General features: G+C 43.8%; 1 protein-coding gene across 1 annotated transcript in view; it reads right to left on the reverse strand.

Moving 5' to 3' along the window:
- Positions 1–294: 294 nt before the first annotated feature.
- Positions 295–17,719, reverse strand: part of CNOT6L (CCR4-NOT transcription complex subunit 6 like) — a 49,970-nt gene continuing 32,545 nt past the window's right edge. Inside the window, exons 6-12 of the mRNA XM_054989708.1 lie at positions 16,315–16,383; positions 13,065–13,222; positions 12,246–12,400; positions 9,429–9,580; positions 5,515–5,742; positions 2,303–2,505; positions 295–1,855 (exon numbers count right to left, since the gene is read on the reverse strand). Of these exons, the coding sequence (XP_054845683.1) occupies positions 1,643–1,855; positions 2,303–2,505; positions 5,515–5,742; positions 9,429–9,580; positions 12,246–12,400; positions 13,065–13,222; positions 16,315–16,383 (1,178 nt within the window). The 3' untranslated portion in view covers positions 295–1,642. The remainder of the gene's footprint in view (positions 1,856–2,302; positions 2,506–5,514; positions 5,743–9,428; positions 9,581–12,245; positions 12,401–13,064; positions 13,223–16,314; positions 16,384–17,719) is intronic.

The raw sequence follows: 17,719 nt of genomic DNA on the forward strand, positions 1-17,719 counted from the left end.
AACAAAACTAGCATTAAAAGCATGAGATGGTTATTTGGCGTCTAGGGTCAGGAAAAAGAAATTTGAGGAATGATTATGGCTACTGCTTACTCACTCGCACGTGGGGGAAAAGAATTCACATAGAAATGCCACTTCTCAGGAAAAGGGGAGCCAGAAGCCGTAAGGTTTCAAGCCTGGGAGCCAAGCTGCAAGTGACGCCTTACACAGGTTGGACACTTGTCAGCTTCTCTCAAGTTTTGATGGGAAATGTAGGCATCCTGGTTTTACAGCTTGGCAAGACCAGGATGCCTACATTTCCCATCAAAACTTGAGGGAAACTGACAAGTGTCCAACCTGTGTCAGGCGTCACTTGTAGCTTAGCTCTCTGTCTCCTCCCCTCCATCCAGGCTGAACAATTCCAAAACAGTTTGGAGAGGAAAGAGGCACTATCATTTAAAAGAACAAAAGGAACCTGCACTTTGCACATTTCCCTCTTTGTGAACTCCAACACACAAGAATTCTGGCAACTGAAGTATTCTGTCACCCCTCCCTATTGTTTACAATTACAAATTCTCTCTCTCTCATACTTATGCAGTTTCTTTTCCTTTGGTGAGCCATCAGATTCCATTTTATTCCCCCACTAAATAAAAACAATACAGGCATTTTCCCGAGGCTTTACAAATGAGACTGCTACCACAGTGTTCTCTGGTGGGAGAAAGTAGGATTGCAAGCCAGCAGGTAAGCCCCATCGGGCTAGACAAAGCCTTCCCCGCCTTCAGCTTCTGCGACCTCTTCAATGAACAATGCGAGACAGCAATGTGCATAGCTCACAACGTCAGGGGTGCTGTAACTCCCCTGCTGTGGGCAAGTGGCATTTATGTGAATGGGGCCCATATAGGATGTAACCATAATGGAGCTTCCGCAGAGCAGAAGACACTGGTAGATCGGCCCTACATGAAGCCCACAGGCAAATTCTCTAAAAGAGCTAAACATTCCCACCTCTCCTACAGCAAAGCGTCGTTTAGGTCTAATGTCGCCTTTGGATTCCTACATTAATCTGATGTTTTGGTGACGAGGGGATAGTGGGTTCGACAAATTTACTCTTTTTGTAAATTATTAAGTGCTCTGAAGATGGCATTTCCAATTATAAAACCTTTCCCGGCAAGACCCACCCCTCAATTGTATCGAATCTATTTGTGGATGCTTTTAAAGAAGCAAAATAACAAGGGGGGGGGTTGAGTGGGGAGGGGGAGGCTTGTTTTTGCTAGGGTAAGGGGAAAAAAACATTAGCTATGAGTGTATATGCACCTGCAAACCCTCTGGGCTGATTTGTCTGTTTTAAAGGCAGCTTCCTAATGAAACAAATAAAGCTCGCCAGTTTAAAATAGATAGATAGATATATATAGACAGAGAGATCTCTTAAAAACAAAAACTATGAAAGGGAACAAACAATAAACTTTGGTTCCAGCCCTAGTGCCAAACGGTACCAATCTGCACTCCAAAAGGTGCAAAGTCGTATCATCAAAACACATAATGAAAGGAGCTTGAAGCAGCAGCTTTTTAAAAGGTTGGCCATACTTCACTCCTACATACTTTGATTTACAACTGTACAGGTCCATAAACAAATGAACAGGTCCCAGCCCTCCAAAGGGGCAGGGCTCCACTACCTCCTGGTGGGCAAATGGATGCCGTTGACAGGAGGCAGGAAGGGCGGGTGGAGCTCAAGCTGCGTCAACAGTGAGAAGTGGTCGGAAGGGATGTGAGGGTGAGGGCATCCGCTGATGTTGTTCTCAACCAGCCACTGAGGATCTAAAGGCCCCAAGACACCAAGCACGTTCATGTGAGTATTGGAATAAAAAATGTAGTCAATCACACCCTAGGGGGAAAAAGACAAGACAGGAGAGGGGTTGGTTAAAGATAAAAACAAAAGATTAGCCCACTAAGAACCACTGAATCAGGCAGTCCGAAATTCAAAGGGCCCCGTGGAGGAAAGCCAAAGCTAGAGCATTCCTAATAAATGGGCGCAGCATCTAAATCAATGCCAGTCATGATTTTCTTCTGCTCTTGGCCCAATAATGGATTTCTGCACGCTAGAGAGAGATCTGAGCGACCGCTGGTTTTTACAAGTTTAGTTGGAGACAGCCATTCCCCCATCCTCTTCTGTGGGCTGACGGTGCAACGTAATACCAGCTCCACCTGATACCATCCCATCTATTCTAGCCTGCAGGGCATCCTTTACAGACAACAGGGTCTGAAAAATGTATGCAAAAACCTCCCAGAGTGGTAAAGCCACCCCCCCCCACGATATCAGATCAATATTTACTTTGAAATCAAAGGTGTAATTTGTGTAAGGCATCAAGTTGTTTTCATAGGCGCTCTTGAGCTGGAAGCCGTGCGTGATCCTCCCTTCCGAAGCGCCGTTCTTCCCATTGCCGCTGAAGTTCATCAGACACTCGTTGTATCGCAGTTCCTTGAAGTCTTTGTGGTTGTCGGCTACTATTCCGTTGCTTAAGTATTCCACAACACCTGTTTTGAAGAATGGAAAGCGGATCAATGGTACTGCATATGCCTGTGGTCGTCCTGAATTCAATGCTCAGCATTCCCAGTTAAAGAAACTCACGGGGAGCAGGAGCTGGGAAAGACCTCGGCTTGGGATCTTGCAGAAGTAGCTGAAGACAGAAAATCCTGAGCCAGACGGGCAAAATGCTCCGACTCTCCATATAAGGCAGTTTCATTTGTTTAGCATGACTACGGATTGTGCGCGCGTTTAGGTGAAGAGAAGCTCATGTCCACGCATGAACAAGCATCACAGAGGAATTAACTATGACAATTTGTTTATCACTGGTTACATAAACATTCCACAAATACTTATGACCGCTAGACCTGTCACTAGAGGTATTTAAGACCTGCTGGCTGAGCTTACACCACCTGTAATTATTTGCTTAATGGCCATATACACCATGCAATTTACTGTTCTCCTGGCTACACATAGAGATCTCCTTGGATAATCACCTCCTTGGCATAGGGCACTGGCGCTCCACAGGGCACTTGCTCACCTATTTCACTCCTCCCTCACCACCACCACCACCACCACCACCGTGCTTTCTCTCTCTGTTTAGACTCTGGCACAGCGCCAGAGCCGAAACTGCTCTTTCACTCGTGAGACTTGACCTTTCCCCCTGTAGGCCATCAAAACCTCTGAGCATGCTTACAACTGAGCTGTAAGGCTGTGGTCTGACACATCATACTCTCTGCATGCTTCAAAACAGCCTAATACTATATTCTCACTACACTCTCATGGCTGTTATTCTTCAGCATTTGTTTGATCAATGGTATTTGCGTGTATCACAAATCAACTATTCCTATTACAGGCTGCATTTTATTGTTAAACAGAGTGAAGTCATTCAGAATGATTTGGGCCCAGATAAAAAAGGTTTAGCTTTAAACAGAAAGAAACAGCCATATTTTAATGTATCCTTTTTAACAACAAAAAGAGAACCCTTACTACATCCTGAGCAACTGTTCATTATGAATGTCTCTTTTGGCAAAGGACAAAAAGTGAGTATCGAAATGCCAATGATGTACAATCCCCTCTCTTCATAATGCTTTTGAAACAATCAAGAATACAGAAGAAAAAAAACTTAAGTCGGTATCTCTTTTTTATTCTGTCTGTTTATGAAAGCCTTGTCTTTTCCCAACTTTTCCAGCTGGATTGTCTTTTTGTAAGAAAAGTTAATTTAAATGGAAATTCCCCAGCCATTCTGTAAGCAACAGTTTCACAATGAAGAACAGATAAACACAGATGTTAAAGATCTACATTTATTTGCGGTTAATGGAGAGAGGTCAGACAAAAGGTGGGGACTAGTCAGAATCTCCAATTCCAGCGAGGAAGCTTTCTGTATTATTGTCAAATCTATCACCAAGGGATTTTATCTAAATGTATCTTGGTTTTGAATATGCTAGGCAAACCACAAAAAATGTGGACTGAAGACCAATTTCACATATGCCAACAATAAATACACTTTCACGCACCCCCCTCCTCCACCAATACGCATGTATGAAAATACCACATACGCGGCTTTCAACCAGTTCATGTCCGCTTTTTCAATTGATCGATGGCCATGCAAGAAGTCAACTGCAGCTGAATTTATCCTCCCGGCATTTGTCACTTTTGAACGTGGTCTCAGGACGCTGCCCTCCACTGCCCCATGGCCTGAAGCATCATGACGGTCGTTATTAACAGACAGGGCGCGACTGCCTTACTCTACTGCCCTTCCTGTCTCACGATCACGAGTTCTGTATGGCCGTTTCCTTTACTGTTTCCCTGTCTTGTCTGAAACTGACGCGGCCTTGTCAATTCAAGGCTTTTTGTTTTGCTTTTTAAAAACTGAACATTACTTTATGCACCATTACCGATTCCTTTGAAGAAAGGTGGGGGGAACCAAATGAAATAGACGAAGTCCACTCCCCCACTTTGTTCTACTGAAGAAAACCCGGGCCCAGCGGGACATATTATCGTTCCGCCGGGCCTGTAAGACAGAGCTGTTCCGCCAGGCATTCGGTGACTGAAGGGGGCGGTGCCATGTCGGCCTCCTTTGGGGTGGGGGAGGGTTCTCCCCACCACTGCACTTTGTTAATTTGTTTTATTATTTGTATATTGATTTTAGTTCTTGTTTTTATCGATTTTAACTGTTCACCGCCCAGAGCCCCTGGGGATGGGCGGTATATAAATTGAATAAACAAATAAATAAATAAATGGGAAATGACTCTGAGGCAAGCAATGCAAAGGGATTTGGGAAGCAGACGAGACACAGTGAGACCGTCACCAACCATATCACGGTGGGATTTTCATCTAAATCTAACTAAAAGACAGTGTAGGCCAACATTCGGCTGGGGCAAGTGGGAGAATGTTTTCTGCCACACTAGCAGAACTTGTGCATGCTGTCTATGAGTATTCACATGTGGTCACTGAAGTATTTCAAAATGCTCAAGTGATTTTGACCAAAGACACTTCTTTAGTGGCTAGCCACAAAAGTAAAGTTACTCATCCCTTAATACACGAAACAAACTGCACCATTTAACAGACAAAAACGGTGAAATAATTTATCTTAAAGTAATGTAACCTTATTCTCAGGACCAACAATGCAAACCTATGGTTCTCTCTGCCCCACTTCTTCGATAGTCCTGTCCTTAACATTGTGGCATTCAGTGCTGCAGAAAGGAGCCCATTTTACTGTCAACACAAAATTCTAGTCAACCAGCAAGAAATTCTCCTTTCAAACTCCTACAATCAACAGAGGAACAGAGTTGCCACGAATTCATTAACAGCTCCTTCCGACTTATCTCCTGACACACAAATTTACATCACCAAAATATTTTTTTTTAAAAAAAAGGTCTTGAACGTTGCTTTGTGACGCGAACCACATAAAAATGACATTTTCCGCTATCTAAAACCTTGGTGGAAAGAAGCCCCCAATAAATTTCTCTCTAACGAAGAAAGTCAAATTTAAAATCAACGCAACCGTTTCTAAATACCTGAATCAGGCAGCGAGTTAAGATCTGCACAGAGCACCAGAGGGATGGAGTTCAAATCCGCTGTTGGGCTTCCAGGCCTGCCGGAGGCTTTCTCAAGGATATTTTTCAATTCAGAGACAAACATCATGGTCTGGACAAGTTTAACATCTGAATATTCAGGGTCCCAGTGCATATGGGCGTTTGCTATAATAAGCAGCTGGTTCTCTACTGTATGAAGCGGCTTTATACCTAAAGGCAAAGTGTAAGTGTTGAAATCCCCAAGTTAATAACAGATCCCCGCGAGACACAGAAGCATCAAGAAGGCAAATGCCATCCAGTCCTTCCTAGGCAGGCAATGTTGGCCTCACGGCCCGGCATGGCGACACCGCTTGTACGAATCAGCTGCCTGGAGTCACCCCTGCACCAGAAACAACTCCCATGTCCACAAAGGTGGTGGTCTGCACTTACAGAAAGTTGGACAACCCACAGAGATGCCAGTCCATAAAAACAGCACTTCTACATGACCCAGGACAGCTTGCAGTCCCACTGAGGGCATGTATGCGGCCAGAGAAGATCACATGATCACTGGGTTGTGTGCACCATGATAGCATCTAAATTAGGTTACCGCAATGTGCTCTATGTTGGGCTGCCCTTGAAGACCCTCTGGAAACTACAGTTAGTACAGAATGCTGCAGCCAAATTGTTGACTGGAGTAGGCCATATGACACCGGTCTTTCCCCATCAACAATGGGTCTCAATTTGCTTCTGAGCCCAATTCAAGGTATTGCTGGTATTGACCTTTAAAGCTCTGTACAGCTGGAGGCCAGCATGCCTCAAGGACTGCCTTCTCCCACATAAACCCACCTGCCCATTCTCGTCATCTCAGAAGGCCTTGCTCCGGGTTCCCTCGTGTGGCAACTAAAGAAAGGGCCTTCTTGGTCATGGCACCAAAACTCTGGAACTCCCTACCCTGGGAAATTCGTCTGTCCCTCTCTGTCATTTTCTTCTGCCAGTAGGTGAAGAATTTTTGGTTTTATTTGGTGTAGCCACAATAGGTTCTTATATGGCCTCTCCTCCCTGGTTGTGTTGTGTTTCTATGTCTGTGGGGTTTTTACAGTTAAATGTTTTACACTTCAAATGCTGTTTTAATGCTTTGATGTTCGCCGCCTTGGGAACCCTGTATTGGTGGGAAAGCTGCATGTTTTAAATAAATAAATAAGTGATGACTGTCAAAGATATGACAGGTGTTACAGAAAAGGCAAGACCGAACTAGAAAAAACAACATATTCTTCCTGGACAAGAGCATGCTGTGACATTAGCAGTGTGTCTTATTTGGGAGGAGACCCACCTCAGTGGAACAGCTCGTGTTAAGCATGCAAAAAGCCCCAGGTTTGAAGCCAAACATCTTGAGTGATGAGTAATCTGCCTGGATCTCTGGAGATTTGCTGCCAGTTAGAGCAGCCAAGAACCATGGACTGATACAACAACAGGGAGCATCCCATGTTCATAACTGGCTGAAGTTGAACCCAGAAAAGACGGAAGTCCTGTACTTGGCCAGCGGGATGCCAGATTTGGGAATCCGGATTCCGACCTTTGATGGGGTGCCGTTAGTGCCTGTCTCATCGGTCTGGAGTCTTGGAGTGATACTGGATTCCTCCTTATCGATGGAGGGCCAGGTCACGGCAACTGCCCAGTCTGCGTTCTTCCATCTTTGATAGGCCAGGCAGCTTGCACCCTATCTGTCGACCCGCGATCTAACTACGGTGATCCATGCAACGGTCACCTCCAGGAGAGACTACTGTAACTCGCTCTACGCAGGGCTTCCCTTGGGTCTAACCCGGAAATTACAGCGGGTACAGAATGCTGCAGCATGTGTTCTGATGGGCACACCAGACAGGGCACATATTACTCCCACCCTGCAGCAGCTGCACTGGCTCCCTGTCAAATTCCGGATTAGCTTCAAGGTTTTGGTTTTAACCTTTAAAGCCCTAAACGGACTGGGACCAGCGTACCTGCAGGATCGTCTCTCCCCGTATGTACCCCGGAGAGCATTAAGATGGACGAATAAGAACCTACCGGTGGTCCCTGGCCCCAGGGAAGCCTGGCTGGCCTTGACCAGGGCTAGGGCATTTTCAGTCCTGGCCCCAACCTGGTGGAACTCTGTGTCGGAGGGCACCTCGGCTCACCAAGATCTTATATCATTTCAGCGGGCCTGCAAGACTGAGATGTTCAGCCAGGCATATGGTGGAGGCCAGTCTTTGATCATCTTAGGAGCCTCCCTACTGATCTCCCGCCAGAGGGGCAATGAAATCATCTGCCCCCTATAAGTGCAGTCACCAGATTATTATAAACTGTGGCCCCCCTTCTGTTCTGTTTGTTTACATAACGATTGGGGAATTGGAGGGGGGGCACCATCCGAAATGCTGTTTTGCATGTATTTATCGTTGGTTTTTGGTTTTTAACTGTATTTATACGTTTTAATGCCTATTGAGCATTTTATTGTAACCCGCCCTGAGCCCGTTTGTGGGGAGGGAGGGCTATAAATTGAATAAATAAATAATAAAAATATAAAGAATGGCCAAGACATCAAATGAGTGCCACTTTCTAACTTGAGGAGTTACAAGGAATGGAGGATGGTCGAAGGAAGGGCTAACACTTGGTTTTGGGAAACACTGAGAGCGGGACCACAAGTGACGCCTGACACAGGTTGGACGCTTGCCAGCTTCCCTCAAGTTTTGATGGGAAATGCAGGCAGCTTGGCGGAATGTTGGACAAGTGACAGTTGAAAAGTCCATTGGACAGCAGTCGGAGAGCCAAGCTGCAAGACCAGGATGCCTACATTTCCCATCAAAACTTGAGGGAAGCTGACTAGTGTCCAACCTGTGTCAGGCGTCACTTGTGGTCCCGCTCTGAGATAACTGTACAATGTCTTTCTCTTCCTGGAATTCATTCGAAGGTGGAAGTAAGACTCAGGGGGTATCTCCGCCCCACCCCTGTAATTTTAACGCAGGGATTGGCAGGAAACAACAAGAATGATCAAGCAGGACAGTGTAATAGCCTTTCCCCTCCCGTTTGTTCCTTTCCACAAATGTCACCTAGACTGTTTTTGGTTGATTCCACCCCCCAGCACCAGGCCACAAAACTTGAGTGCAGGGAACCAGTACAGAAACAGATGTGCCCAGCAGCCATGGGAAGCCTTCAGAACCCCTTCCATCTACACATCTGGACTGGAACACCACACACCTCCTCCCATTATCTTGGCAGCCTGGCTTGAGAGACGTGTTTAAGTTTGGAACGGCTGCTTTTGAACACAGATGTGCAGATTTTCCTGGAAGTGGTCTGAAGCAAACTTGGGCACAAAACAGCGAAGCAAAACAACTGCAGTATATCGGTTTAATCTGTGCTTTATTGTTGCTGTTGTTTGTTTATAGTCCACCTTTCTCACTGAGATCCAAGGCGGATTACATACTGCGAGTGAGTAAAACATAATCAATAGCTAGGACACTCGCAGAACAAAAATACAATTATGATCAAAAGTTAGGGCATTAAATGAAAACAGATACAATAGGGTAGGGTAGCTGCAAATTTGAAAACCAGCATAAAGCTGAACACACAGATGAACCCTTCCTGAATTAGAGTGTAAGTAATTAAAATGACATCTTCAGCAACACCAAACTACCCAATAGAAGTGTGATGACATCAGCAGACAGTACCCAAGAGCCTAGTCTACAGTCCCTGTCCCTTACTAAGGTATCTCTTTGAGCTATTTCTTATGACACAGCCCTATAATCTGAGTAGAAAGCCCTCCTGAATCATTCAGTCTTGCACTGTTTGTGGAAATGCATCTGCTACATAGGAAGGATCTGCTTCTTGAACACGCAGCATTTGCTTTCACTTTTCCATACAAAAGGGCAGAGATTTTGACTGATCCTTACCTGCTCCAAACAGTTCTTTGTGCACCTCTAACACTATAGCGACTCCAATGTTGTCCTTTGTCATCACTCTGTTCAGCATAGCTTCTGATCCTTCTGAGTTTGCCATAGCCACTTGGTTGAACTCAACCGTGTGCTTCTGCACCAATGTGAACCTGAAACAAACACCACACTGAATACTCACCCAAGTCATCCTCCATTAACACCCCTTTAACTTTAACAAACTTTCCCCACCCTAACAAACACTTGGTTTGCAGATAAAGTCACCATTTAAGTTGCATGGAAAAACACCAGAATATGACCAAATATCGTGATAGTTGAACCACTATCAACCTATTTAAGTTGCAGGTGGGTAGCCATGTTGGTCTGTAGCAGGGGTGGCCAAACTTGCTTAATTTAAGAGCCACATAGAATAAATATCAGATGTTTGAGAGCCGCAAGACATGATGCATTGTAGTGATTTCAGATGAAGAGGTGGGTTTGGAGGAGTGTCCTGAAAATGACATCACAGGAAGGGGTGGGGTTTTGATGCAAGATGCTGGAAGTGACATCATCAGAAGGGGTAGAGCTTGGGAAGAGCCATCACTTGACCTTTGACTTGGAAGTGAAATCACAAAAGTGATGTCACATTCTTGCTAGGCTTCACCCCCAAAGTCCCCAGGTAATTTCTGAGTCAGACCTGGCAACCCCAACATTTTTATTGAATATATGAAAGTCATAGAAAGAAAGAAGGAAGGAAAAAAGGAAAAGGGAGGGAAAGACATGGAAAGAAAGAAGGAAAAAAGGAAAGGGAGGGAGGGAAAAACATGAAAAAGGAGGTAAGGGAGGGTAATAAACTAAACTAAACTAAAATGTATGGCCACAGCGATACTCAGAGACCACCGGGAGCCGCACAATATGTCTAGAAGAGCCACATGTGGCTCCCGAGCCACAATTTGGCCACCCCTGGTCTGTAGTATAAAAGCAAGATTCGGGTATAGTAGCACCTTAAAGACCAACTGGATTTCCAAGATACAAGCTTTTGAGAATCAGAGCTCCCTTTGTCATCTAGTTGGGTCTTTTAAGGTGCTACTCGACTTGCACCCTATTTAAGCATCCCCACAAAGAAAGAAGTACTACGGGTGAGTCTTAACTGTAACACAAAGGCTTCCTCGCTTTGGGCATCAGGTTTTTCCTCCTCACAGGCTGATCTTTTGACTGCTTATTTATTTGCATTTTCTGTCCTGCTTTGCCAAAACTCAAGAGTGGCTCACAAGGTACACATTCAATTGCCCCAGTACAGTGAATACACTTGCAATGCTTCACAAATTCTAAGCCTGGGAGAGCCCGATCTTGTCAGATCTCAGAACCTAAACAGGATTGGCCTTGGTGAGTAATTAGATGGGAGACCTCCAACGAAGACCAGGGTTGCAGAGGCAGGCAATGGCTCTGTTAGTCTCTTGCCATGAAAACTCCACTAGGGAGCACTGTAAGTCAACTATGACTTGAGGGCAGGATTTCATTTCCCAGGCCAATCAGCCTCTCTCACCAAACATGATTCTGTCAAATACAACATTTTTGCTTCTTAAAAGTTATCTAAACATCCTTTTTTAAATCCACATCTTGCAGGCTTTCCTAAAACCTAGAAGAGGTTGGGAGCTGCGAGATTTCCTCTGGCATTTCATTCTACAGGTGGGGAGCTATTAATGACAATGGGTCTCCTCTCACAGACGCTAACCGCACTTCTCACCAAGAAAAGACAGTGTTACGGATGGTTTTAACTGCTTGCTGATCTCATGCTGCTATTGGTTACCTAGTTGTTGTTTTTTAAACTAACCCTTTTTTTTAATTGTTGGCCATTATCTTTTACCTTGTTTTTGTCAGCAAGCAAATAAATTTGTCAGCAAATAAATCAAATATACAACTAAGTACCTGGTTACTTGTGATAAGCAGGAGTTGCATCCCGCAGAGCACATTTTGAGAGTTGGAAGAGAGTTGTGTGTTTTTTTTGGCAGTGTAGATCACCAATGTGCTAGGAAGAACCAGTGGCATTTTTGGTGAATTAAACGGCATGGCAGACGTGCATAAACAATAAGCAGCGGGGGGGGGGCAGGGGGGGACAAATGCAAGAATACTGAAACGAGCAACATAGGTCTTCCTTATGATAAGGACAAAATATTTCAGCACAAACAAGACATTCAGTCATGTGTACCGTCTGCAATTCCTTCAAGACTATGTCTCACCTTGGGCTACGAGTTCTGTCATTCCTGATTTTAATTATCAGTGCAAAAAAATATTGAAAGCATTGCTTTTTACAAAAGAGGCAAGCAAAAGTGACTAGCCATATACTGCCAATAATACAAAAGAATACAGATTTTCTGTTAATACTGGGTAGTTTGTTTGTTTTTTTTCAATACACAAACACACACAAGCTCATTTCATGTCCTCACCCCCGTAAAAGCCAAAACAGATGGTCTTCTACGAAATATCTAGCTGCTGTATAGATACAGCTCTCTATAGAGATAGACAGCTGCTGCAGTGCAGTGGTTAAGTAATTCAGCTGCGAATCAGCACTCTACTGGTTCAAATCCCGCTACTGCCATGAGCTCAGTAGGTGGCCTTGGTTGACCCACTCCTCTCAGCCCCAGCTCCCCAGCTGTATTGAGGGGATAACAACACTAACTTGTTCACCACTCTGGGTGAGACACTAATCTGTTTAGCGCAGTTGTAGTAGTAGTAGTAGTAGTAAATAATAATAATAATAATAACAACATCATCTTAAAAACAACTCTTTTGTTTCGTGTTTCAATTCTGGGCAATTCAGCAGCAGCGTCCCCTTACTTTTCTGTTTTGAAGAATATTGCACAACCGTCCACATGCTTCCGCTCCTGCTCGGACATGATTTTGGCACGTGACTTTGGAGAAAAAAACCCATCATATCCACGATCTTTTAATGCTGGCAGAAAGAGGGTGAAGTATTGCTCGGTTTCTACTTCCTAGAAACAAACACAACACGGCATGGGAGGAAACTGTATTGAGAGAACTAGAACAGCTTTTATCTCTGCCCTTTTCTAGGAGGGGGATGAAAAGAAGAGCCATGGCACAGGCTTCCCCCTGCATGGCCTGGAGCTTCCCATGTTTCTCATGGGAAGGAGTCACATGGTCATGGCTCCCGTGCCACAGAATAGTTTCCTAAAGTGACCAATATAAGCCCTTGCCCGAAAAGTTTTTAAACTGCTTCCAGGATGAGAGAACAACTCTCACGCACACATAAGTACTGCATTCATATCGTAGGAGTTCAAGTTCATCCTCCACTAATTTCACATCTTGCAAGGCTTCAAAACAGAAGGGTGCCTATGTACAGTCTTATATTTTAAATGGGGTGCACTGATTAGCATAACGGGCTAAGATCTCAGAGCCACTGATTCAAGTTACTAGGAGACTCGTTAGGGGTGATTTTGGACAAGTCTCTCTCTCTCCCAGCCTATCCAAACTCACAGTGTTGTTGTAACGACAAAGCGGAAGAGGAGAAAACCAAAGATGCCATTCTGAGCTCCTAGGAGGAACGGGTGGGAGGATAAAACCACAATAGGTACGTATAAGTATTATTCCTAGTATTCCCCATGAAAAATGAGAGTGTAACCATTTTGATACCGTTACCTGAAGGCTAATGATATCTGCTTCCCAGTTAAGAATTTCTTCCATGATTCCCTTTTTCCTGTACTCCCAGTTTAATGCCCAGGACGGGCAGTAGCCATAGAGCTGTCGGGTGGCATATTTATCACACAATACGTTGTAACACATGACGGTAAATGAAGCTGGAAGGAAAAAGAAAGCAAACATTTGGGGAATAGAAGTCAAGACAATGTATACTTTCTGACAGCAGCATCGCTGCTCATCTCTTCCAAAATGCTTGTGCTAAGTTGATTTCTCAATATAAACGATGAATAATGTAAAAAATTAACCAACTTTACTGTTTTTTTTTAAAAAAACTTCCAGAAAATCCAGTAACCCTAATTCACTTAATATATTTCTTCTGCATGTCCAAGACATCTGCTTGCTTGCAGAAGGCACTGTCAATCAACCTCCGTTTCATTGCCTGGTTAACTGCTTTTTAAAAGGAATAAGAATGGAGTTTTGTCTGTGAAAAAATGTAGACAGCCCCCCACTGGTCGTTGTATGTATTACAATGCCTTACTTTCACTGTTCCCTAATTGTGTACGTCCAGTTTTTTTCTTTGTTTATTGTACGTATTGTACGGATCTTTATTACGTTGTTTTATAGTTTTATAATCTGCCCTGAATCTCAACGAGAAAGGTGGATGATTAATGAAGTAAAATACAAATGAAAAAAAAGGCCTTAATATCACTGAGTGCCTCCCACTCCCAAGCTACCCCCATCTCTTTCTGGGATCTAGGGACAAGAACACCTGCCAAAAATGAGGTATTTTTGAACAGATTTTTCAGCCCTTGGAAAAGGGCCACCAGTACATACACTGATTTAGACAGCCCGAGCAGCCTTCTAGTTTGAAATATTTTTGGAAGTATGATTTACTGTCGCTCAATCTGGTCTTTGTTCCTGCTGTAGAGCAAACTCAAAGTGCAAAAAACTTGGGTTTTTCATGGCCCAACCAAAGTGAAATCTCCCCTGCCTGCTGCTATTATGCACCAAATCTCCAGGTTTCCTATTCTCTTTCCTCACACCACCCGAAGAAAAACAGGTGTAATGAACTTAGCCAATCTGCATCCAATTAAAGATCTGTACTACTTTAACTTTATGAGACTGGTTTTCATGAGCCAAGTAGCAACAGAACACTTATCTATAGAGATATGATCTGCTGAGAAGGCTTTATCTTTTATAGCACAGTAAAACGAGGGTTCTAAGCATTTGATCTTTTCCCCAGCAGCCAAGCGGAAACTTTTAGTGAATTATTTTTATCCATACAAAACATAACTCGCTCTTAATTAGGCAAGAGTTGATCTGACAATGGGCGAAAAAGTACATGCAGTAAGCACTGAATTTCTTAATGTTTCTCAACCTTAACTGAATACTTGTAGTTTAAAAAGAATCAAGTGTCAGCTGAAAGACTCAGAATGCTATGGAAGTTTTTTGGGAAGCCTTTGACACTTCCACACACACACACACACTTACAAAATCTCACCCAGATCTTCTCTGAGAGTCCCTTCAACAGAAGCCTGATTAGCTCTCTGCATGACATTTTTAAAGAGAAATTGACAACAACAAACTAAGATAAACCTCTATAATTTTAACATGTGATAAAATGACCGGTCCCCCAAATGATTATGAAATAAACAGGTGCTCTAAAATAAATCTGATATTACTCATTAATTTCTGCAGCCAGATTTAAAAGGCCAAATTTTGGCACTTGCTTCCAATTTAAAGCAAAACAAAACAGCAAGTCTATTAGAAATATAGAAACACAAATCTGGTAGGGGACCCCAAGGGCCATCTAGTCCAACCTCCTGAACAATGCAGGAAATTCACAACTACCTTTCCTCACATCCCTCAGTGACCTCTGCTCTATGCCCAGAGGAAGGCAAACTTCGGCTACACTAATTAACTATCAGGGATAAAAGTAGTGCTGCACTTTTATCCTGACTGGCTGGTGAACTTTCACAAAGAAGAACTTTCACAAAGGCCGCATGAACTGCCTAAGAATGTACATGATTTAAAAACATCTATGACAGAGGGTTGGGGAAAACATTCACCACACAATGAACCCACCACCACCCAGGGATCCTAGAGCATGTACAGAAAGGCACAGGACACAACTGTGATCACAGATGTGAGACTTCATGGGGGTGGTAACTTGCGTTCCATGACGGAAGGCAGACAGAACATAATTAAAATAGAACCAATACTAAACCCTTATCACTTTCCCAGCCAACAGTTTTTAAACAAACTCCTTTTATTAAAAAAGTTACAACATCTTATTCAGGCTATTAAGGACCTCAAGATGCCCTAGAACCATACAAATCCAACTATTATCCTACTAAATCACAAAGCAAGGTTTGTAGACTTCCTCCAGAAATCCAGAGGAGTTAGCTGTGTTAGTCTGTAGCTGCAATAAGGCATAAGCTTTCGAGAACCACAGCTCCCTTCATCAGATTGACAAAGGGAGCTGTGGTTCTCGAAAGCTTATGCCTCAATAAAGTTGGTTAGTCTTAAAGGTGCTACTGGACTTTTTACTATTTTCCTCCAGAAAAGCGCCACTGAAACTGGAGGATGTTTGTCCAGCCTCAGGTTGGATCAATTGAGTCTCTAAAGGCAGACTATAAACGACATAAATAAATAAAATAAATAAGAAAATCTATGCCAATGAACTAGAAGAATTACATAAAATATCTAACTCCAGCATAGTTTCTGGAGCACTTTGCCAGAAACATACATGCAGAAGGGGAACAGCAAGAGTTTCTTCCTATTTCTGTCCCAGGCAGCTGCTCGGCTACGCTGGCACAAAGAGAGTAAACAGGCAATGCTAGTTTTTTTGTGAGCCAGTAAAAGCTGCTGTACGTTAGCAAGGCTGACCAAGACTTGAATAACAAGGAGTTCTGGCTTTTAACATCTCCCATTTCCGATCTCTTATTTCTTCATTTTCTACCTACTACATTTTTAGCTCATCCTTTCTCCAAAGAGCAGACGTGTTTTTTCTTTCCTTATTTTATCCTCACAGCTACACTGAGTGTTAGGTTAGGCTAAGAAAGCAACTGGCCCAGGGCACTCAGCGAGCTGAGTTTTCAAGGTGGTCTCTGCAACCATGAGACTGGAAACCACATTTCAATTAAAAGTTAAAGCCAGGATTCCAGGACGAGCCCTCTGGAAGCGCAGAAGCAGCATTATGCATCAAACTCTTTGCGCAGCATGAATGGAAAGACGGCTTCGTGCTTACCTGAGGGCAGGATTTGGTCTCGTTCTTTCAAAGTAATCCACGGCCTTGGAGGCAGCTGCTCTGGATGAACTGAAATATTAGAAGACAGTGAACATCAGTGAAAGTGAGAAGCCGTAAGCATCTCCGAACTCAGCAGCGCAATGTTTGGATTCTACGTAACGCTAGAGAACGGGGTAAAGAATAACTGAACTGCAAGAATGGGGTGGAGGGTGCAGGAGGCTTCAGACAGTACTGAGCAGAGAACTTGTTAGACTTTTCACACCTAGTTGCCACAGAAGGTACAAAAAACTGGAAGCTCAGACAACTTTTTAACATTGGTTGTTGTGGATTTTACGGGCTGTATAGCTGTGGTCTTGGCCAAGCCGTGGTCCTCGCCAAGACCACAGCTATACAGCCTGGAAAATCCACAACAACCATCGTTTTCCGGCCGTGAAAGCCTTCGACGATACAACTTTTTAACATTTCTTTCCACAAGTATGTGTGGAATGCTGCAGGTGACATTGTATGCTCTGTGGCAGCGTTGTTGTGTCTGCCAAGTAATCTCTCTTTTTAAATCAATTCTTAGTTTTAGTGAGAATTTTTTTACTGCTCTTTGGGAAGAATTATTCTCAGCGACGTTGCCTTCTCTCTCTCAAAGACTCTCACGCGTGGTGTTAGAACACAGCTACATGTTAGCCTTATTACTACGCTGGATCAATTCAAGCCCACTTGAGTGTGCCCTCCGTCACTAAAAATGACTTCAGAATGACAAGTGTGCTGTGCTCTTCTATGCCATCAGGCAGAATGCTCCCAATTTATTTATTTATTTATTTTGTCATATTTATATTCCGCCCTCCCCGCAAGCAGGCTCAGGGAGGATAACAGCATTAAAAACATTTAAAACATTTCATTAAACATTATCATAAAACATTAAAAGCATTGTATAAAGATATTAAAAATCAGCCTCAACAGCTGCAAAGAGGCACGACACTGGCCCACAGCATTCCGTGTGACTGAGGTGAGCTGCATGATACACAATTCATGCTTTCCCAACAGACTGGAGCAGCTGTACAGGCCTAGCTGAAGGGAAGGAGCAAGGCTCCCGGCTTGACTCCTAAATTCAGTAATCTGGGATTCTTGTCTCAACAAGCTGATGTTGGCGTTTGCTCAATTGCCAGAACAGCAACCATGTCTGGACCTAGCATGCTTGAGACGAGCTGCACCTTCATCCAGCGAGCTGCTCTATGCGTGGGAAACCTGGTGTACCAGAGTTTGGAACAGCTCTCCATTTACATGAAATTAATGTTGTACACATGATTTGGCCCCCTCTTCTGAATAAATGGGAATCCTCAGCAATGCAACAGATATCCATATGTACATGCACACGCACACAAGAGCACGTGCACTGGCTGGGAGGATGAGTTCC

This window comes from Eublepharis macularius, chromosome 10 (assembly GCF_028583425.1).
Source record: "Eublepharis macularius isolate TG4126 chromosome 10, MPM_Emac_v1.0, whole genome shotgun sequence".
NCBI lineage: Eukaryota > Metazoa > Chordata > Lepidosauria > Squamata > Eublepharidae > Eublepharis > Eublepharis macularius.